General features: G+C 46.3%; 1 protein-coding gene across 1 annotated transcript in view; it reads left to right on the top strand.

The window, feature by feature from the left end:
- Positions 1 to 23519, top strand: part of LOC124592796 — a 687654-nt gene that overhangs the window by 531315 nt on the left and 132820 nt on the right. The window contains exon 6 of the mRNA XM_047131870.1: positions 3492 to 3663. Within this exon, the coding sequence (XP_046987826.1) occupies positions 3492 to 3663 (172 nt within the window). The remainder of the gene's footprint in view (positions 1 to 3491; positions 3664 to 23519) is intronic.

Below are 23519 nucleotides of genomic sequence, written 5' to 3'. Positions count from 1 at the left end.
TGACGTTCACCAACACACCCCTGCGTATTTGGACTGCTGCCAGCGCCACCGTGCGACAACCGCAGGTCAAATGCACGGCATGGTCGTACCCCGAGGTGATTTAAATCCGCAAACCGCCCACCAGAGCGTTGTTTCACCATGTATCAGCATTATCCTTAATTTATGAGCATGAGTGGAATTCTTTACTGCTGAGGATAACGGGTCGAATAATCACTGATGTTATTAATTAATAGTGGAGATGATAAACGTCGATGTCCACCTTTTTCATAACATCCCTATTATCAGCATTGCCCTTTTTTCTTGAACTCAGTTGACAATTTATAAACTTTAATGCAGTGCCGCTTGTTTAGTGGCTGACATTCGATATTAATTGTCCAGCGACTTCCGCTGGTGACGGGTCTGTATCATTCCGTATTAATTCATTTTTGTTTCATTGTCAGATCATTAATTTCACTTATTGTCTCATTGAATAAATTACATCTTGCCGCATCTACACTACTGGACATTAAAATTGCTACACCACGAAGATGACGTGCTACAGACGCGAAATTTAATCGACAGCGAGAAGATGCTGTGAGATGCAAATGATTAGCTTTTCAGAGCATTCACACAAGATTGGCGCCGGTGGCGACACCTACAACGTGCTGACATGAGGAAAGTTACCAACCAATTTGTCATACACAAATAGCAGTTGACCGACGTTGCCTGGCGAAACGTTGTTGTGATGCCTCGTGTAAGGAGAAGAAATGTGTATCATCACGCTTCCGACTTTGACAAAGGTCGGATTGTGCCCTATCGCGATTGCGGTTTATGGTATCGCGACATTGCTGCTCGCGTTGGTCGAGATCCAATGACTGTTAAGCAGAATATGGAATCGGTGGGTTCAGGAGGGTAATACGGAACGCCGTGCTGGATCCCAACGGTCTCGTATCACTAGCAGTCCAGATGACAGGCATCTTATCCGCATGGCTGTAACGGATCGTGCAGCCACGTCTCGATCCTTGAGTCAACAGATGGGGACGTTTGCAAGACAACAACCATCTGCACGAACAGTTCGACGACGTTTGCAGCAGCATGGACTATCAGCTCGGAGACCATGGCTGCGGTTACCCTTGACTCTGCATCACAGACAGGAGCGCCTGCAATGGTGTACTCAACGACGAACCTGGGTGCACGAATGGCAAAGCGTCATTTTTTCGGATGAATCCAGGTTCTGTTTACAGCATCATGATGGTCGCATCCGTGTTTGGCGACATCGCGGTGAACGCACATTGGAAGCGTGTATTCGTCATCGCCATACTGGCGTATCACCCGGCATGATGATATGGGGTGCCATTGGTTACACGTCTCGGTCACCTCTTGTTCGCATTGACGGCACTCTGAACAGTGGACATTACATTTCAGATGTGTTACGACCCATGGCTCTACCCTTCATTCGATCCCTGCGAAACCCTACATTTCAGCAGGATAATGCAAGACCGTAAGTTGCAGGTCCGGTACGGCCCTTTCTGGATAAAGAAAATGTTCGACTGCTGCCCTGGCCAGCACATTCTCCAGATCTCTCACAAACCGAAAACGTCTGGTCAATGGTGGCCGAGCAACTGGCTCGTCACAGTACGCCAGTCACTACTCTTGATGAACTGTGGTATCGTGTTGAAGCTGCATGGGCAGCTGTACCTGTACGCACCATCCAAGCTCTGTTTGACTCAATGCCCAGGCGTATCAAGGCCGTTATTACGGCCAGAGGTGGTTGTTCTGGATACTGATTTCTCAGGATCTATGCACCCAGATTGCGTGAAAACGTAATCACATGTCAGTTCTAGTATAATAGACTCCTGGAAATGGAAAAAAGAACACATTGACACCGGTGTGTCAGACCCACCATACTTGCTCCGGACACTGCGAGAGGGCTGTACAAGCAATGATCACACGCACGGCGCAGCGGACACACCAGGAACCGCGGTGTTGGCCGTCGAATGCGCAGCATTTGTGCACCGCCGCCGTCAGTGTCAGCCAGTTTGCCGTGGCATACGGAGCTCCATCGCAGTCTTTAACACTGGTAGCATGCCGCGACAGCGTGGACGTGAACCGTATTTGCAGTTGACGGACTTTGAGCGAGGGCGTATAGTGGGCATGCGGGAGGCCGGGTGGACGTACCGCCGAATTGCTCAACACGTGGGGCGTGAGGTCTCCACAGTACATCGATGTTGTCGCCAGTGGTCGGCGGAAGGTGCACGTGCCCGTCGACCTGGGACCGGACCGCAGCGACGCACGGATGCACGCCAAGACCGTAGGATCCTACGCAGTGTCGTAGGGGACCGCACCGCCACTTCCCAGCAAATTAGGGACACTGTTGCTCCTGGGGTATCGGCGAGGACCATTCGCAACTGTCTCCATGAAGCTGGGCTACGGTCCCGCACACCGTTAGGCCGTCTTCCGCTCACGCCCCAACATCGTGCAGCCCGCCTCCAGTGGTGTCGCGACAGGCGTGAATGGAGGGACGAATGGAGACGTGTCGTCTTCAGCGATGAGAGTCGCTTCTGCCTTGGTGCCAATGATGGTCGTATGCGTGTTTGGCGCCGTGCAGGTGAGCGCCACAATCAGGACTGCATACGGCCGAGGCACACAGGGCCAACACCCGGCATCATGGTGTGGGGAGCGATCTCCTACACTGGCCGTGCACCACTGGTGATCGTCGAGGGGACACTGAGTAGTGCACGGTACATCCAAACCGTCACCGAACCCATCGTTCTACCATTCCTAGACCGGCAAGGGAACTTGCTGTTCCAACAGGACAATGCACGTCCGCATGTATCCCGTGCCACCCAACGTGCTCTAGAAGGTGTAAGTCAACTACCCTGGCCAGCAGGATCTCCGGATCTGTCCCCCATTGAGCATGTTTGGGACTGGATGAAGCGTCGTCTCACGCGGTCTGCACGTCCAGCACGAACGCTGGTCCAACTGAGGCGCCAGGTGGAAATGGCATGGCAAGCCGTTCCACAGGACTACATGCAGCATCTCTACGATCGTCTCCATGGGAGAATAGCAGCCTGCATTGCTGCGAAAGGTGGATATACACTGTACTAGTGCCGACATTGTGCATGCTCTGTTGCCTGTGTCTATGTGCCTGTGGTTCTGTCAGTGTGATCATGTGATGTATCTGACCCCAGGAATGTGTCAATAAAGTTTCCCCTTCCTGGGACAATGAATTCACGGTGTTCTTATTTCAATTTCCAGGAGTGTATATTTGTCCAATGAATACCCGTTTATCATCTGCATTTCTTCTTGGTGTAGCAATTTTAATGGCCAGTAGTGTATGTATTAGCACCGCATGTTTCGGCAGCACGCTGCCCTCATCAGGTGACCTCAACCAATCCCATACAGCGTGGATAAATTTAAGGAACGTAATACTGCCATGTCATACTGTTTGCCATCTGAAGCACGTGTTACCATTTCTGAGCCTACGTGACGGATGGCGTGTGTGTCCGCAGAGGGCAGGACGGAGTACCTGGAGGTGTTCTCGGCGCCGGTGGGCGCGCAGCTGCTGGTGAACGTGGTGCTGTTCGCTCTGACGGCACGCTGCTGCTGGCGCGTCAAGGCCGACCTGGAGCGCATGGCGCCTGCCGCGCCCACCAAGAGGAAGTACCGCGCGGACCTCGCCAAGTACGTATGCAGCCCAAGCGCCCCCATTTCATTCACAAAACCTCAGACCCCAGAAGTTAAATGGTGGCGTTGTGGTCATCGCTCTGAGGACCAATTTCATGAATCACTCCTGAGCAAAGCCCTGCATAACCACTGCATCCCCCATCCTTTTGTACCTGCATTCTGTGATCATGCCCCAGTCTCCTTCAACAGTTTTCACTCCCTACACTGTCTTCCTTTGCCAAATTAGCTACTCCTTAGGGCCTCAGGATGCATCCCACGACTGACCTGTTGCATTCAAGTTGTGGCTTAAACCTCCTTTCTCCCCAATTTGAATCATTTGTTATCTGATCTACCCATCTACTTTACAGCAATCTTATGAACGAGGGGCGTTCAGTATGGAATGCAAAATTTTTTTTTCGGCCAGTTTCGTTTGCGAAATGAGGAATTTATTGTGGGACACGTGGAATATTTCCGCTTCAGCCCCCATAGTTTCATGAAGTTCTGATTGGTGACAGCGCTACACGTAGCCTTCAGAATGCCTGACATTGAGTTTCTTCTGACGGTAAACCAAACCACCGAACAAAAACACGGTGAATCGTCGGATGAGGCGTCTGTCATAATCGCAACAAGGTGACGCAAACCTGTCCGATCTCCCACGAGCCGGCGTGCCTCACACAGCTGTGATTCCCACAACGTTGAAACGTGCGGACACTCTCATTCGAGGTGATCGACGCATCACAAATACCTAGCTGCACAACTGGACGTCTCTGTTGGTGGTGCACCCAAGAGGAGCCCACAAAACTGCACTGAACTTTTCTTCCTCGCCATTCTACAGTCCGGATATCGGACATTCCGACTTCCATCTGTTTGGCCCAATGAAGGATGCACTCCGCGGGAAGCAGTACGTGAATGATGGGGAGGTTGGTTATTGATGCAGCGGGACTTTGGCTCCGACGTCGACCAGTAGATGGTTGGTTGGTTGTTTTGGGGAAGGAGACCAGACAGCGAGGTCATCGGTCTCATCAGATTAGGGAAGGACGGGGAAGGAAGTCGGCCGTGCCCTTTGAAAGGAACCATCCCGGCATTTGCCTGGAGCGATTTTGGGGAAATCACGGAAAACCTAAATCAGGATGGCCGGACGCGGGATTGAACCGTCGTCCTCCCGAATGCGTGTCCAGTGTCTAACCACTGCGCCACCTCGCTCGGTGCGACCAGTAGAGTGATACCATGTAAGGTGGATTGAGGCCGTCGTATTGAAAGGAGATTATGTTGAAAAACAGGGTTTTGAAGCCTAAAGAGTAGGCAATAATATGGTTATAGGAATGAGTGTATTGGAATCCAGAATAAAACTAAACTGCTAAAAAAATGTGTTGCACTGCTTATGGAACGCCCCTCGTAGAACCAAATTTAAAAAGCTTTTCTTCTTATGTGATCTCAGAATAAAGCGTCTATATGAAGCAGGTTTTTATTAAATGACGTACGTTCGTAACGGTATTAATCTGTTCCTTTCCTGTCCACTCGCGAACAGTATTCGAAAAAAACGTTTACACGTTTTGTAAGAATTCTACTCTCTCTTGCTTTATTCTGAGTTATCTTTATGTTTAATCTGTTCTTGTGACAAACCCAAACAGGTTAGCAACATTCACAAGAGGAATCAGAGTGGAATCCTTGTGAACCCGCTGTGTGCACCGACCAGTGAATATAGATAACGGAGAAAAGAACAGCAATCGATCGCGAAATCCATCGTTTTATTACAGCAGCTCTAGATTTTTCCTCCCCCCATGAACCATCGACCTTGCCGTTGGTGGGGAGGCTTGCGTGCCTCAACGATACAGATAGCCGTACCGTAGGTGCAACCACAACGGAGGGGTATCTGTTGAGAGGCCAGACAAACGCGTGGTTCCTGAAGAGGGGCAGCAGCCTTTTCAGTAGTTGCAGGGGCAACAGTCTGGATGATTGACTGATCTGGCCTTGTAACACTAACCAAAATGGCCTTGCTGTTCTGGTACTGCGAACGGCTGAAAGCAAGGGGAAACTACAACCGTAATTTTTCCCGAGGGCATGCAGCTTTACTGTATGATTAAATGATGATGGCGTCCTCTTGTGTAAAATATTCCGGAGGTAAAATAGCCCCCCATTCGGATCTCCTGGAGGGGACTACTCAAGAGGACGTCGTTATCAGGAGAAAGAAAACTGGCGTTCTACGGATCGGAGTGTGGAATGTCAGATCCCTTAATCGGGCAGGTAGGTTAGAAAATTTAAAAAGGGAAATGGATAGGTTAAAGTTATATATAGTGGGAATTACTGAAGTTCGGTGGCAGGAGGAACAAGACTTCTGGTCAGGTGAATACAAGGTTATAAATACAAAAGAAAATAGGGGTAATGCAGGTGTAGGTTTAATAAAGAATAAAAAAATAGGAGTGCGGGTAAGCTACTACAAATAGCATAGTGAACGCATTATTGTGGCCAAGATAGACATGAAGCCCACTCCTACTACAGTAGTACAAGTTTATATGCCAACTAGCTCTGCAGATGATGAAGAAATTGATGAAATGTATGATGAGATAAAAGAAATTATTCAGGTAGTGAAGGGAGACGAAAATTTAATAGTCATGGGTGACTGGAATTCGTCAGTAGGAAAAGGGAGAGAAGGAAACATAGTAGTTGAATATGGATTGGGGCTAAGAAATGAAAGAGGAGGCCGTCTGGTAGAATTTTGCGCAGAGCATAACTTAATCATAGCTAACACTTGGTTCAAGAATCGTGAAAGAAGGTTGTATACATGGAAGAACCCTGGAGATACTGGAAGGTATCAGATAGATTATATAATGGTAAGACAGAGATTTAGGAAACAGGTTTAAAATTGGAAGACATTTCCAGGGGCAGATGTGGACTCTGACCACAATCTATTGGTTATGAACTGTAGATTAAAACTGAAGAAACTGCAAAAAGTTAGGAATTTAAGGAGATGGAACCTGGATAAACTGACTAAACCAGAGGTTGTACAGAGTTTCATGGAGAGCATAAGGGAACAATTGACAGGAATGGGGGAAAGAAATACAATAGAAGAAGAATGGGTAGCTTTGAGGAATGAAATAGTGAAGGCAGCAGAGGATCAAATAGGTAAAAAGACGAGGGCTGGTAGAAATCCTTGGGTAACATAAGAAATATTGAGTTTAATTGATGAAGGGAGAAAATATAAAAATGCAGTAAATGAAGCAGGCAAAAAGGAATACAAACGTCTCAAAAATGAGATCGACAGGAAGTGCAAAATGGCTAAGCAGACATGGCTAGAGGACAAATGTAAGGATATAGAGGCTTATCTCACTAGGGGTAAAATAGATACTGATTACAGGAAAATTAAAGAGACATTTGGAGAAAGGAGAACCACTTGCATGAATATCAAGAGCTTTGATGGAAACCCAGTTCTAAGCAAAGAAGGGACAGCAGAAAGGTGGAAGGAGTATATATAGGGTCTATACAAGGGCAACGTACTTGAGGACAATATTATGGAAATGGAAGAGGATGTAGATGAAGATGAAATGGGAGATATGATACTGCGTGAAGCGTTTGACAGAGCACTGAAAGACCTGAATCGAAACAAGGCCCCCGGAGTAAACAACATTCCATTAGAACTACTGACAGCCTTGGGAGAGTCAGTCCTGACAGAACTCTACCATCTGGTGAGCAAGATGTATGAGACAGGCGAAATACCCTCAGACTTCAAGAAGAATATAATAATTCCAATCCCAAAGAAAGCAGGTGTTGACAGATGTGAAAATTACCGAACTATCAGTTTAATAAGTCACAGCTGCAAAATACTAACGTGAATTCTTTACAGACGAATGGAGAAACTGATAGAAGCCGACCTCGGGGACGATCAGTTTGGATTCCGTACAAATGTTGGAACACGTGAGGCAATAGTGATCCTACGACTTATCTTAGAAGAAAGATTAAGAAAAGGCAAAACTACGTTTCTAGCATTTGTAGACTTAGAGAAAGCTTTTGACAATGTTGATTGGAATACTCGCTTTCAAATTCTGAAGGTGGCAAGGGTAAAATACAGGGAGCGAAAGGCTATTTACAATTTGTACAGAAACCAGATGGCAGTTATAAGAGTCGAGGGACGTGAAAGGGAAGCAGTGGTTGGGAAGGGAGTGAGACAGGGTTGTAGCCTATCCACGATGTTATTCAATCTGTATATTGAGCAAGCAATAAAGGAAACAAAAGAAAAGTTCGGAGTAGGTATTAAAATCCATGGAAAAGAAATAAAAACTTTGAGGTTCACCGATGACATTGTAATTCTGTCAGAGACATCAAAGAACTTGGAAGAGTAGCTGAACGGAATGGAAAGTGTCTTGAAAGGAGGGTATAAGATGAACATCAACAAAAGCAAAACGAGCATAATGGAACGTAGTCGAGTTAAGTCGAGTGATGCTGAGGGAATTAGATTAGGAAATGAACACTTAAAGTAGTAAAGGAGTTTTGCTATTTGGGGAGCAAAATAACTGATGATGGTCGAAGTAGAGGGGATATAAAATGTAGACTGCCAATGGCAAGGAAAGCGTTTCTGAAGAAGAAAAATTCGTCAACATCGAGTATAGATTTAAATGTCAGGAAATCGTTTCTGAAAGTATTTGTATGGAGTGTAGCCATGTATGGAAGTGAAACGTGGACGATAAATAGTTTAGACAAGAAGAGAATAGAAGCTTTCGAAATGTGGTGCTACAGAAGAACGTTGAAGATTAGATGGGTAGATCACATAAGTAATGAGGAGGTATTGAATAGAATTGGGGAGCAGAGGAGCTTGTGGCACAATTTGACTAGAAGGAGGGATCGATTGGTAGGACATGTTCTGAGACATCGAGGGATCACCAATTTAGTATTGGAGGGCAGCGTGGAGGGTAAAAATCGTAGAGGGAGACCAAGAGATGAATACACTAAGCAGATTCAGAAGGATGTAGGATGCAGTAGGTACTGGGAGATGAAGAAGCTTGCACAGGATAGAATAGCATGGAGAATTGCATCAAACCAGTCTCAGGACTGAAGACAACAACAACAACAACTCTAGATTTTGATTACTACACAGTCATCTTCAGCGCATATAAACAGATGACATTAATCCGAAACGCCACGTAGTAAACAACATTGGTTGATGTAGAGCATACAGAAATCTAGCATGCTTTGGGCTAACATCAGCTGTTGTTATATGCACTGAACATGACTAAGTAACATTTTAAATCTAGAGCTGCTGTAATAAAATGACTGATTTCGTGATGGGTTGCTGCTCTTTTCTCCATTGTCGGTTCACCAGACTCTTGTGTCTTTGAATCTGCACTACACTTTTCCATAATTTTCTCATTTGATGTAAGTTGGTCATTTGCTGTTACCAGTGCTGCACTCTAAAGCTGACATTTTGCCTCATCTACTATAGTTAGGACTCTTATAGAGGCATATGTGCACTAATATTTTCGTGAACAAAAAAGAAAGTAAATTAAAACGCTAGCATGTACCGTTGCAGTGGAACGTAAAGCACCCACCAGCACTCCATCGAATTGAAATGTTTATAGAATTCCACGTCGCTGGCAAAATTATCATGGAGGTAGTTCTTGTCTAGGATTTATATTTAGCTGACGCTTATCTGTAATTACCCATAGAAGTAGAATCAAAACTTTTTATATTAATCAATATATTAGACTACCTTTTTATGTGGAAGTACTTCCACAATGTTACAAGAATACTTAGAGTGGCTTATACAGGGACTACCACAGGCTGTGAACATCTAGATGACGTCATGATCGTCACTGGGTCCATCCAGGAGCAACACATCCGAAATTTAAGAAAGCCATGTAATAAACTTAGTGGGTAAAATTAAACGCTGTCCTTTTCATAAGAGCTTTCGATACCTCTGCCATACACTGACAAAAAATGTTCTGAACTCTCATCAGCTCATATTGAAGGATAATATCCTTTGCGAAGGGAGTTATTGAAGCTAAAAAAAGTGTGTGAAGTCTTCTCCGTGACTGGATACATTTACGCCAATAGATGTTCCGCTACTCGGGATAGGCTCTGTGCTGTCACGTAAGGCACCCGACGGCAAAGAACAACTGATTTCATATGTGTCTAACAATGGTACATGTGAATTATAGCCACCGGCTGTTATTTATGGTAACAGCATCAATAAATACCGTGTTTTCTTACACACAACAAAATCCCACCAAACTACAGGTGACAAGCAGTTAATTTCGCTTTTGGCTTCGAAGCGAACGTATTTAATAAGACAGCACAACAGTTTCTACAGTGAGTGGTCTTTCTGAGCAATCACCACTCAATAGGTCAATGTCCACGATCTGACGCACGTACTAATGCGTCCTAATCATGAGTTCAATAAGCAAGAGGCATTCTGTTTTCATCTCGATTAAAACATTAGGGTCAACACAGACCAACAGATATGGCAAGAAAGTGAAGTCCTGTGCTATTATAAATACACATGATCCAGTGTCAATCACAGAAAAAACTTCCTGGCTACGCGGTCATTTAATCTTATAAAATACTTAAAATGCTAAAATACTACGCCCTGAGGAAGCTCACTGCAAGACGACCGAAACGTCGTTTATTTTAGCATTTTAAGTTTTTTTTAAAGATGGCACAGCAATACATAGAGAAGAACTGCAATGAGATCCTGTGTTATTGTTAGCTCAGAAACACGGAGGGGTACAATATATCCAGTCGCCACTTCTTTCTTTTCCTACATTGAGAATTGTTTATCACTAATCTTTCAGCCATGCTCATTAAGTGTACCTGTTTACTGTCCGTGACTGTAATGAGAGTATGTAGAGTGCAGCGTCATGTTTGTGTTGCCGATTGCGAAGATACACAAGAAGAGGGCGAAAGCTGTTGCCGATACAAAGACTAACTCTTCTCAAAGGATTCCGAGAACACCGTTATGCTTAACATCGCCATGTCCTCTATATCCACTCTTGCCAAAATATTTGCAGTTTAACGCAAGTCCTTAATGCAGTGTCTGGAGACCAATAACTCTGGGAATGAGAAACTTTACGTCATCGACCCTTCTCCCCTCGCAGACCAGATATTGGTGACTATCACTGGGTCCAGGCAACAAGACGCAAAGTGACCATTGTCGGATCGAGTGTCAGGGCAAAAGCATGCAATGTGCAGTTATATGTGCTTTATTCCCATGATCTTATAAACAGTGCAACAATGACTGACCTATGTGATTCGTGTTTCAAAAAAATTCCAATAACGCTCAGCAGTTTCGAATGTTCTTACTTCTCGTTTCATAGTTGCATCTAGTCAAATGTCCTTAGCCGTAGGCGTTAACTGTCGTTGGTGATTGACAACTTTGACTTTTGCTTTCAAGAAGTCTGATTCGAGGCTCGTTTCCATAGCCTCTTCCTGAAGCCGTGGTTAAGTCTTAACTTCGTGCTGTGCGATGCATCCTCGAACTGCAGTCTAACAGTGCGATGCCTCAAAGAAATTCGAAAATCATGCAAAGGAAATACTAACAAGTTAAAGTTTTGACTCGATTCGCCAGGTGTGTGGGGATGGCTCAGCCTACAGGAGTACCACTCGCGTAATACAGCCATCCCGCCTTGAGTCTCGGCCTAGCAAGCACGTCTTTACAAATGATTAACCAGTAAACTTGATTTATCGCACGGAAGTGTCGGAATTGTATCGACAGTACTCCATGAGTTATTCCCACAATCCATGCTTGGTTCGAAGAGATTAAAGTCGCCGCATTTTCTTTTTATCCCCAGCATAATGTAAATCAGTCTCTCGCATTGACCTTTTCCCGGGAGGCGGGGAGGGGGGGGGGGGGGGAGAGGATGATGGAGAACCAATGCTCAATTTTTCAGTTAATGGAGAAGTTTTTGCAAATACTTTTTAAAACCTTTTTACGGATTCGTTCGGTGACTTGGGGCGCAATTCATGTTTCCCTTCCGGCTCAAACTTTTCCTGGTAATTTTTTTCTAATTAGAACACACTAGACATTTGCGTGACTGCGCGTTTTACGAAGACACTCATGGCTCTCTCTCGGACGCCATTTGGGATTCGCGTTTAATTAAGAGAGAGCTGGACTAAGAGGAGATAAGCAATAGTGGAACTGGCAGGGGAGCGCTAGCCCCGTCGAGCCTTAATACGACTGCGTCGTCGAATCCAGGGAAATCCCCAGGCAACAGTATCGTACCGTGAACGGGAAGTCCCTCTGCAGTGCTCTACGGTAGCAGAACAAGCGTGCTCAATACTGGAAAGGGTAGATGTCGTTCGTTAGCTAACGATGCTTCACTGTAAGATTGACTGCTCTTCAACTGTCCAAGTACTGTGAACAATGTCTGTACCACGACTTCGAGCTGAGCTTTCCTAGATCATCCCTAACAACAGTCCAGAAACGAGCCTGTTCAGACGCCCCAGACACTGGACAGTGGGTCGCTTGCCTAAAATACATGGTCTGGTTCATGTATAGTAATAAGAGAAAGTACGATACCGAATTTTATTGTGACGATGAGATTACGTCAGTTCCGAGTACACTAGTTACAAAACTTACCTTACACTAACTGAGTACCAGGCGATGACCTGCTATGTATTTATTCCAGTTCTATTAGTCCATTTCCTCCTCTCGCTCTCTCTCTGTCCATCTCCTCTGCCCTCCTCTCTGTCCAATTCCTTCTTTTCCTTTTCTCTCTGTCGACCTGCTCCACCCCCCATACTCTGTCAACCTCTTCCTGCTCCTCTGTCTACCCATCTGCTACTACCCTCCTTCGCTGCCCATTTCTTCCTCTTCCCTTTCTATGTCCATCCCATCTTCACCCTCTCTTTGTCAATCTCCTCCTCTACCCTTTAACTGTCCATCTACTGCTCCTCCTCTCGCTGTCCACCTCCTCCTTCCCCCATACGTCCTGAACCAGTATTAGGTGAATGAAGTTCAGCCGTGTACTGCTTTATACTAAAGATGCATTTTACTGCTTTGTACGTAAGATGTATTTAGCTACAATGTACATTTATGTGGCTGTCATAATGTACCTTATCCAACAGCTTATTGGACGATTTGATAATGAGCTTAGGCTCAAAACTAGTTATAAAGTAACAAAGGAAATTAATATTGTAACTTTGATGGTTTTCTGCAATTTATTACATAACTTGGTTAACCAGAATAGTTGCAGAGGTCATGCCTTACAGAATGCCTTAAATTACTAGCGAAAGAAGATGTTATGCGGGCTCCTGATAATGATTAACGTTTTGTCCAGTATGCTTACGTATCGTCATAATTTCGATATCATTTGTGGTTATGGTAAGTTCTTGTGTGACCAAACTGCTGAGGTCATCGATCCCTAAGCTTTTTTTTTGGGGGGGGGGGGGGTCATCGGTCTTCTGGTTGGTTTGATACGGCCCGCCACAAATTCCTCTAGGCGTACATACTACTTAATCTAACTTAAACAAACTTACGCTAAGGACAACATACGCACCCATGCCCGAGGGAGGACTCGAACCTCCGACGATGCCATTTGTATTCAACCATAGCGAACTACATCTACATCTACATCTGCATACATACTCCGCAATCCACCATACGGTGCGTGGCGGAGGGTACCTCGTACCACAACTAGCATCTTCTCTCCCTGTTCCACTCCCAAACAGAACGAGGGTAAAATGACTGCCTATATGCCTCTGTACGAGCCCTAATCTCTCTTATCTCATCTTTGTGGTCTTTCCGCGAAATGTAAGTTGGCGGCAGTAAATTGTACTGCAGTCAGCCTCAAATGCCGGTTCTCTAAATTTCCTCAGTAGCGATTCACGAAAAGAACGCCTCCTTTCCTCTAGAGACTCCCACCCGAGTTCCTGAAGCATTTCCGTAACACTCGCGTGATGATCAAACCTACCAGTAACAAATCTAGCAGCCCGCCTCTGAATTGCTTCTATGTCCTCCCTCAATTCGACCTGATAGGGATCCCCAACGCTCGAGCAGTACTCAAGAATAGGTCGTATTAGTGTTTTATAAGCGGTCTCCTTTACAGATGAACCACATCTTCCCAAAATTCAACCAATGAACCGAAGACGACTATCCGCCTTCCCCACAACTGCCATTACATGCTTGACCCACTTCATATCGCTCTGCAACGTTACGCCCAAATATTTAATCGACGTGACTGCGTCAAGCGCTACACTACTAATGGAGTAGTCAAACATTACGGGATTCTTTTTCCTATTCATCTGCATTCATTTACATTTATCTATATTTAAAGTTAGTTGCCATTCTTTACACCAATCACAAATCCTGTCCAAGTAATCTTGTATCCTCCTACAGTCACTCAACGGAGACACCTTCCTGTACACCACAGCATCATCAGCAAACAGCCGCACATTGCTATCCACCCTATCCAAAAGATCATTTATGTAGATAGAAAACAACAGCGGACCTACCACACTTCCCTGGGGCACTCCAGATGATACCCTCACCTCCGATGAACACTCACCATCGAGGACAACGTACTGGGTTCTATTACTTAAGAAGTCTTCGAGTCACTCATATACTTGGGAACCAGTCCCATATGCTCGTACCTTAGTTAGGAGTCTGCAGCGGGGCACCGAGTCAAACGCTTTCCGGAAGTCAAGAACTATGGCATCCGTCTGATACTAGGTCTGACACGAGGTCAGCTGTAGGCAAATACAAGATGTAGGAAGGAGGGAAGACGACGGTTCCACGTCCCGTCGACATCGAGGTCATTAGAGACGGCGCACAAGCTCGGAATGTTTCAAGGAAGGGGACGGAAATCCGCCGTGCCCTTTCGAAGGAACCATCTCGGCATTTGCCTGGAGCGATTTAGGAATATCACGGAAAACCTAAACCTGGACGACTGGACGCGGATTTGAACCGTCGTCGTTCCGGATGCGCCACCTCGGTCCGTAATGCAAGAGCTGAAGCATTTAATGTTGGTTTCGCAAATGACCCGCCTTCGCGACAGCTGAATAGCGTACATTACGAATGCTGCAGAAAATGATTAGCGAGTTCTTTGCATCATTCATCTCCAAGTTAGGCAATCTGTCGATGAAGAGTACTGCCATACCCGCAAGATATATCCATGCCTAGTAAAAATCCTAGTATGATACTGGATTAGACCCCCACTTTGTTCTAATTAGTACACTACTGGCCATTAAAATTGCTACACCAAGAAGAAATGCAGATGATAAACGGGTTTTCATTGGGCAAATATATTATACTAGAATTGACATGTGATTACATTTTCACGCAAATTGGGTGCATAGATCCTAAGTAATCAGTACCCAGAACAACCACCTCTGGCCCTAATAACGGCCTTGATACGCCTCGGCATTGAGTCAGAGCTTGGATGATGTGTACAGGTACAGCTGCCCATGCAGCTTCAACACGATACCACAGGTCATCAAAAGTAGTGACTGGCTTATTGTGACGAACCAGTTGCTCGGCGACCATTGACCAGACGTATCCAATTGGTGAGAGATCTGGAGAATGTGCTGGCTAGCGCAGCAGTCGAACATTTTCTGTATCCAGAAAGGCCTGTACAGGACCTGGAAAATGCGGTCGTGCATTATCCTGCTGAAATGTAGGGTTTCGCAGGGATCGAATGAAGGTTAGAGCCACGGGTCGTAACACATCTGAAATGTAACGTCCACTGTTCAAAGTGTCGTCAATGCGAACAAGAGGTGACCGAGACGTGTAACTAATGGGACCCCATATCATCACGCCGGGTGATACGCCAGTATATCGATGACGGATTCCCATCTTTCAATGTGCGTTCACCGCGATGTCGCCAAACACGGGTGCGACCATGACGATGTTGTAAGCAGAACCTGGATTCATCCGAAAAAATGTCGTTTTGCCATCCATGCACCCAGGTTCGTCGTTGAATACACCATCGCAGGCGCTCCTGTCTGTGATGCAGCGTCAAGGGTTGGTTCAAATGGCTCTGAGCACTATGCGACTTAACTTCTGAGGTCATCAGTCGCCTAGAACTTCGAACTAATTAAACCTAACTAACCTAAGGACATCATACACATCCATGCCCGATGCAGGATTCAAACCTGCGACCGTAGCGGTCGCTCGGCTCCAGACTGTAGCGCCTAGAACCGCACGGCCACTCCGGACGGCAGCGTCAAGGGTAACCGCGGTCATGGTCTCCGAGCTGACAGTCCATGCTGCTGCAAACGTCGTCGAACTGTTCGTGCAGATGGTTGTTGTCTTGGAAACGTCCCCATCTGTTGATTCAGGGATCGAGACGTGGCCGCAGGATCCGTTACAGCCGTGCGGATAAGATGCCTGTCATCTCGACTGCTATTGATACGAGGCCGTTGGAATCCAGCACAGCGTTCCGTATTACCCTCCTGAACCCACCGATTCCATATTCTGCTAACAGTCATTGGGTCTCGACCAACGCGAGCAACAATGTCGCGATACGATAAACCGCAATCGCGATAGGCTACAATCCGACATTTATCAAAGTCGGGAACGTGATGGTACGCATTTCTCCTCCTTACACGAGGCATCACAACAACGTTTCACCGGGCAACGCTGGTCAACTGGTGTTTGTGTATAAGAAATCGTTTGGAAACTTTCCTCATGTCAGCACGTCGTAGGTGTCGCCACAGGCGCCAACCTTGTGTGAATGCTCTGGAAAGCTAATCATTTGCATATCACAGCATCTTCTTGCTGTCGGTTAAATTCGCGTCTGTCGCACGTCATCTTCGTGGTGTAGCAATTTTAATGGCCAGTAGTGTAGAAACACGCCCCAGCTAGTGCGTGCATTTACTCAACGCTGGCACTGTCACGAGTTCGCAATGGTACAGAAGTCGCAGTCGCGCTCGCGCCAGAGCGCGGCTGGAAATGGCAGAACACATGCGATGCGAGGGCGTGGCCAGGCAGCCGCGACGGGCAGAGGACAGGTGGCCGTGGCGGTGGGCGTGGCCTCGGGGCAGTCGCGTGCCTCCACCGCGCGCAGTCTGCACGGTCCCCCGCTGCACCAGCGTTATCTCGCTGCCTCGCTGCTGCGTCTGCTTAGCCAAGTATTCCACACGGGCACGTTCTGGCCAAATGCCCAGACAGACTCATCCAGTTCGCATGATGACTGCAGCAGCTCTATCACTATGACACAAATTGGAAATGCCAGCGTGTCAGACCAACTGTCGATAGTGACTCGGTTTTGCTACCGAAACTGTGCACTTCGGAACCGCTGACCGTACTTCAGTGACTCCCTTGGTCTTCCAGTACTCTGGCATTTCTAAAAGCAACTGCTTCTACATTGACATATACAAGTTGTCCCATTTATCTAGAAATAACTTTTTGTCCACAAGCAAAATAAAAATTAGATCAAGCAACTGTTGTACAGCTTGACTGCCTTTCTTGTAACTCTGTTTTTTACGAGGGTATGACATCAGTATGTCTTTTTTAAGTAGCACTTCACGTTTTTTCTTCAATAATCCACTTCCTCGCCGGCCGATGTGGCCGAACGGTTCTAGGTGCTAGAGTCTGGAACCGCGCGACCACTACTGTCGCAGGTTCGGATCCTGCCTCGGGCATGGATGTGTGTGATGTCCTTAGGTTAGTTAGGTTTAAGTAGTTTTAAATTATAGAGGACTGATGACCTCAGAAGTCCCATAGTGCTCAGAGCCATTTGAACCAATCCAATTCGTCCTGTTAAGATCTGTTCAAATACGTATCACAGTGCACTGTTTACGTAAACACGGCTTTATTAGAATCGTAACACGCAACTGACTTTAACTCTCCTATACTAGCAAACGGTGCAGGTACCTGGGGTTGAAAGTGTCTGTGTGTGCAATGCACACCAATGAAGAAAAGCTAGAGATACTACATATCTATCGAAAATGTAAGTTAGCAGAACAGTAATTGTAATAATCAAGATACAGAGGAACTACAGACATTGGCTGCGAGTGAGCACTGATTTAAATCGATGGGCGGGGTTGAAAGTTTGTGCCGGATCAGGATTCGAGCCCGTCTCTCCTGCTTACTAGGAAGATGCGCTGACCACTGCGCCATTTTTTTTTTCTTCTTCTTCTTCTTCTTCTTCTTATTATTATTATAACTTGTCTCCCTCATTTTCCTGACTATAACGTAACTTATAAAAAGATCTCTATTTGCGACCCGCACTTGGACCCTAAAAACAAAAATATGTGCACCATTTCGGGCGTTGGCCCATAACTAAGCCAAGCCCAACAGTTCTGCCTAAACTGTGGAGTAATGCAGCAACTCATATCACTTAATAAAAGCAAGTCTTCAGGTCCAGACTGTATACCAATCAGGTTCCTTTCGGAGTATGCTGATGCATTAGCTCCATACTTAACAATCATATACAACCGTTCGCTCGACGAAAGATGCGTACCCGAAGATGGAAAGTTGCACATGTCATACCAGTATTTAAAACAGACAACGGGAGTAATCCACTAAATTACAGGCCCATATCGTTAACGTCGATATGCAGCAGGATTTTAGAACATATATTGTATTCGAACATTATGAATTACCTCGATGGAAACGGTCTATTGACACACAGTCAACATGGGTTTAGAAAACATCGTTCCTGTGAAACACAACTAGCTCTTTATTCACATGAAGTGCTGAGTGCTATTGACAAGGGTTTTCAGATAGATTCAGTATTTCTGGATTTCCGGAAGGCTTTTGACACTGCACCACACAAGCGGCTCGTAGTGAAATTGCGAGCTTATGGAATATCGTCTCAGTTATGTGACTGGATTTGCTATTTCCTGTCAGAGAGGTCACAAAATGGTTCAAATGGCTCTGAGCACTATGGGACGTAACATCTATGGTCATCAGTCCCCTAGAACTTAGAACTACTTAAACCTAACTAACCTAAGGACATCACACAACACCCAGTCATCACGAGGCAGAGAAAATCCCTGACCCCGCCGGAAATCGAACCCGGGAACCCGGGCGTGGGAAGCGAGAACGCTACCTCACGACCAGAGAGAGGTCACAGTTCATAGTAATTGACGGAAAGTGATCGAGTAAAACAGAAGTGATTTCAGGCATTCCCAAAGGCAGAGTTATAGGCCCTTTGCTGTTCCTTATCTATACAAACGATTTTGGAGACAATCTGAGCAGCCGTCTTCGGTTTTTTGCAGATGACGCTGTCGTTTATCGACTAATAGAGTCATCAGAAGATCAAAACAAACCGGAAAACGATTTAGGAAAAATACCTGAATGGTGCGAAAAGTGGCAGTTGACCCTAAATAACGAAAAGTGTGTGGTCGTCCACATGAGTGCTAAAAGGAACTCGTTAAACTTCGGTTACACGATAAATCAGTCTAATCTAAAAGCTGTAAATTCAACTAAATACCTAGGTATTACAATTACGAACAACTTAAATTGGAAAGAACACTTATAAAATGTTGTGGAGAAGGCTAACCAAAGGCTGCTTTTTATTGGCAGGACACTTAGAAAATGTAAGAGACCTACTAAGGAGACTGCCTGCACTACGCTTGTCCGTCCTCTTTTAGAATACTGCTGCGCAGTGTGGGATCCTTACCAGGTGAGACTGACGGAGTACATCGACAAGGTTCAAAGAAAGGCAGCACGTTTTGTATTATCGTGAAATAAGGGGAAGAGTGTCACAGAAATGATACAGGATTTGGGCTAGGAATCATTAAAAGAAAGGCGTTTTTCGTTGAGACGGAATCTTCTCACGAAATTCCAATCACCAACTTTCTCCTCCGAATGCGAAAATATTTTGTTGACACCGACCTACATAGGACGAAACGATCACCACGATAAAATAAGGGAAATCAGAGCTCGTACGGAAAGATATAGGTGTTCATTCTTTCCGCGCGCTATACGAGATTGGAATAATACAGAATTGTGAAGGTGGTTCGATGAACCCTCTGCCAGGCACTTAATGTGATTTGCAGAGTATCCATGTAGATGTAGATGGAAAGAAGAGGAGCGGGAAGGTAACAAATGTATGCCACAGATAAAATGATCTGTCTTTTTTTGGCCCGAACCTGTGGAGTGAAGTCCATAAAGCTCCCCGTATATAAGTCCGCCCGTAGCCGTGGAGAAATCCATAGATGTCTTCTCCAAATAAAGGGGAATATCGTTGGGGATCGTAGTATCAAAAAATCAGAAATAGTTCATGAGATCAGCTGTTCATTTCATGGCCATTCCAACTGCATGACGGCTCGTAGAAAAAACTCCATAGGAAGTTGGAACAGTATTGCCTATGTTTCGGATTACAGACAATGGCACAATGTCGTTCGTTCGCATAAGTCCAAAAATCGGGAATACGTTTCTCACCAGTGGAAAAAATATGTCGAACTGCAAGGCTGCGGAACCAATTCACAGAGTGAGTCTTCGTCTGCGGGTAGTACAAGTCATCGGAGAACAATATCGTTTGCGTTGTTATTCGGTCAGGAGTAGCACGTGTGAGAAATGCCAGAATTCGCTGGACGAACCGCCAGGCGTCTACTGCCGGGCCACATGCAAAGCGATGATCGTCCGTGTCCGTCACCTCACACGTGACGCAAAGTGGGGAGTCGGCGAGGTGAACTGGGAGGAGATGAGAACGATTCGGTTGTTTCCCAGTAACGGTGGAATTTCACGCGTGGCGTGCAGCTGTGTTAAGGAAACGGACGCTCACCGCCCGCCATATACTGCTCCGCCCAAAGTGCGGGTACTTCTGTTGCATCAGACACTGGTATCCCAAATTAAAGCAACAAACGCAAAGTTGCGTTTATTTTGCCACGAAACAGTATTGCGTTTATTTTGCCACAAAACAGTATAAACAGAAAATAGTAAAGTAGAAACAATGTAAAGTATGAAGAACTGCAGTGTGGATAACGGTAGACAAAAATGTTCTTGTTTTTTTGCCAACTTAACAGATTTGCACACACATTCTGACAACTGATTACTGTACTCACTACGGGGTATGACCACCTCTGGCAGCAGTAAACGCCTGACAACGACGAGGCATGCTGTGAATGATGCACCAATCTCATGTTGAGGCAATAACGCCCACATTCTTCCTGCAGAGCTGCTCGCAAGTCTTGAGGAGTGGTTGGTGGATGCTGATGTGATGCAGTCCGTCTCCGTAGTGCATCCCAGACATGCTCTATGGGATTCAAATAGGAAGAGTAAGCAGGCCACGTCATGAGTGCGGTATCTTCCGTTTCCATGAAAACGACAACCACCCTTTTTCTATGAGGTCGAGCGTTATTGTCCATCAACATGGAGTCTGTGCCTACAGCACCTCGCAACAACTGCACATGAGATCCCAAGATCTCCTCACGGTACTTAAGAGCAGTTAAATCTTGCTGATTCACCTGTATAATTTCATGAAGAGGTGTTCGAGTGGTCAACATAATCCCTCCCCACACCATTAGGGATCCTCCTCGATATCGGTCTCTTTCCACAATGCTTGTTCCTCGTTCACTCCGGATAAAAATTCGTCTAGAATGATTGTGCAGACCAATTCTGGACTCATCAGTGAAAAGAACATTGGCCCACTGTTTGACCATCTAGATGGCCTGTTGACGACTCCACTCTATACTTCCCTTCTGAGAAGACGCGTCAGAGATACACTTACAGCAAGTCCCCAACAATAAAGACCACTCTGCCGAAGCCTTCTGTTTTGTCTCGATCCATAACGTCCAGTGGATGTTGAGAGTCAGATGCCAGTTGTCGTTCAGAACCGAGTCGGTTCCGTAGTGCTCTTACAGTAAAATAACGGTCCTCTCTTACTGATGTGGTCGGCCCTGCTCCAGTCTTTGGGATACAGTTCCGGTCTGTATAAACTGTCGCCACATCCGAGAACCAACAGAACGATTCACATTAAGCCAATCGGGCCACATCAGTTTGCGACCGTCCTGCTTCCATTCCCCCTATACCTACACTGTAGAGAGTCTGGCAGGCGTCTTCTTTGTGCCATACTGCACCGTCTGTGACTGTGTACACAGCGATTGTGAATGTGGGACTACCTGACAAATACTACCCCATTTGATAGGTGCCCTGATGTCATCGCTGGCGTAGTTGTCCGTTTACCGGAATGCCGTCTTCCATGCAGAACACGATGGCACGGGCATCTGTTGACAGTTGATAAGATTATATCGTGACTTAGATACAGGACGGAGTAATAGCGGTTTGTTGCTTTAATTTTGGGCACCAGTGTATTTGGGGCGCGGGCTAGTTGCCTCTGAGTGCAGACACCTTCATCGACAGCAGACGCACAGGCGACAAAGAGGCAGGAAGGTGTCTGTGTTCTAGAAAAAAGATTCCGATGTCACAGAAGAGCGCTGGGATGTCTGACAACGTCACTGGAGGAGCCAACGAGGCTGGGGCATATGCGTCAAGCAATAAGGCACGTCAGGCAACGCCGCCTCATCGTCTACTGCGAACTGACAAAAAAAAAAAAAACGGCTGGAGCTCTGTCTGGAACATGGGAAAGACCCACACTCCCTCGAGCCTGGGGAAGGGTGAGGAACTCACAGCAGACATTGAAGATCACATCCTGGCTAACATGCGGCCAGGAAGGGTGTGCTTGACCAGAAGTGTTTGTGCCACGTGAGGGAACCGCGACGCTACATAGGTGTTGACATAGCACGCATGTTGCAGAAGGTCAAGGGAGTGGAGGCGATATTCAACGAGTCGAGGCCCGATCCGGTGCAGCTGCCGTCTGCATTTTATGTCCACAGAGCACTGCATGTCAGCTGTGAAGTCGATGCTAAGGCAACTTCAGATATCAGAGTCACTGAGCAGGTCAATGCTCGCATTAGACATGTCTGTAATGATACGCATAGCACTGCGAAGGCAGAGAACCGAATCGTCTGCATAGGCAGTGCAGCAAAATCGATGTCCACCTAGCTACATTCAATGGTTCTAGGGCAAAGGCATACAGCAAGAGCAACAGGGGCACCTCTGTTGCACTCAACGACTGATCAGGATAGGTTGTGTAAGCCTACCGTTATACAGCACCTAGGATGTGGCGCCACGCAGGAGATACGTGATCATCTCGACAATGGTTTATGGGTATCCCATATGAGAGAGGACAGCTGTAAGAAAGGAATGATCGATTTGATCAGACGCATGGCTGAACCATAAGGATGTAAAAGCCACATGCAACTGTAGAACTTGAGCAGTCAGATCAGATCCCTGTAGTGGTGGACTATACAAATGTTGCACTCTCCACCTTGCGACGCCTGATCGTAGGCCATAACATGATGGGCCTCTGAAGTCGTGCTGCTAAAAGGCGTGTAAGACCCACTATTTAGCAAGGTCAAAGGGCGATAGTCTCTAATGTGTGGACTCCCATGGGGTTTGTGGCTAGGGTATTGGGCACCCTCACCGCAGTTGACATCAGTTCTTCACCGATAGCAGTCCAGTTTGGCGCTAAGAGTTATCGGAAAGCACGATAAAATTCGAGGAGGATGCAGCACAAGCCAGGTGACTTGTTGTCAGGCACCCTCAGATAGCATCGAGGACTTCAAAAAAATGTTCAAATGTGTGTGAAATCTTGTGGGACTTAAGTGCTAAGGTCATCAGTCCCTAAGCTTACACACTACTTAACCTAAAGTATCCTAAGGACAAACACACACACCCATGCCCGAGCGAGGACTCGAACCTCCGCCGCAACCAGCCGCACAGTCCATGACTGCAGCGCCTCAGACCGCTCGGCTAATCCCGCGCGGCTCGAGGTCTTCGCCTTCTGTTACTGGTGCCTCCAGTGCCAATGCCGCATCCTGGTACCATGTCAAACTTTGGCCAAGAGACTTCTTCTGACTGCTGGTGAACCTGGGTGGTTAGCATAAAACCTAGCATAATGGGCATGAAGAGCGCATCCACTGCTGCATTGGATGTC

The sequence above is a fragment of the Schistocerca americana genome, chromosome 2, assembly GCF_021461395.2.
Source record: "Schistocerca americana isolate TAMUIC-IGC-003095 chromosome 2, iqSchAmer2.1, whole genome shotgun sequence".
Taxonomy (NCBI): domain Eukaryota; kingdom Metazoa; phylum Arthropoda; class Insecta; order Orthoptera; family Acrididae; genus Schistocerca; species Schistocerca americana.
Note: the sequence above shows the minus strand (reverse complement) of the source record. Positions and strands in the feature narration are given on the sequence as shown.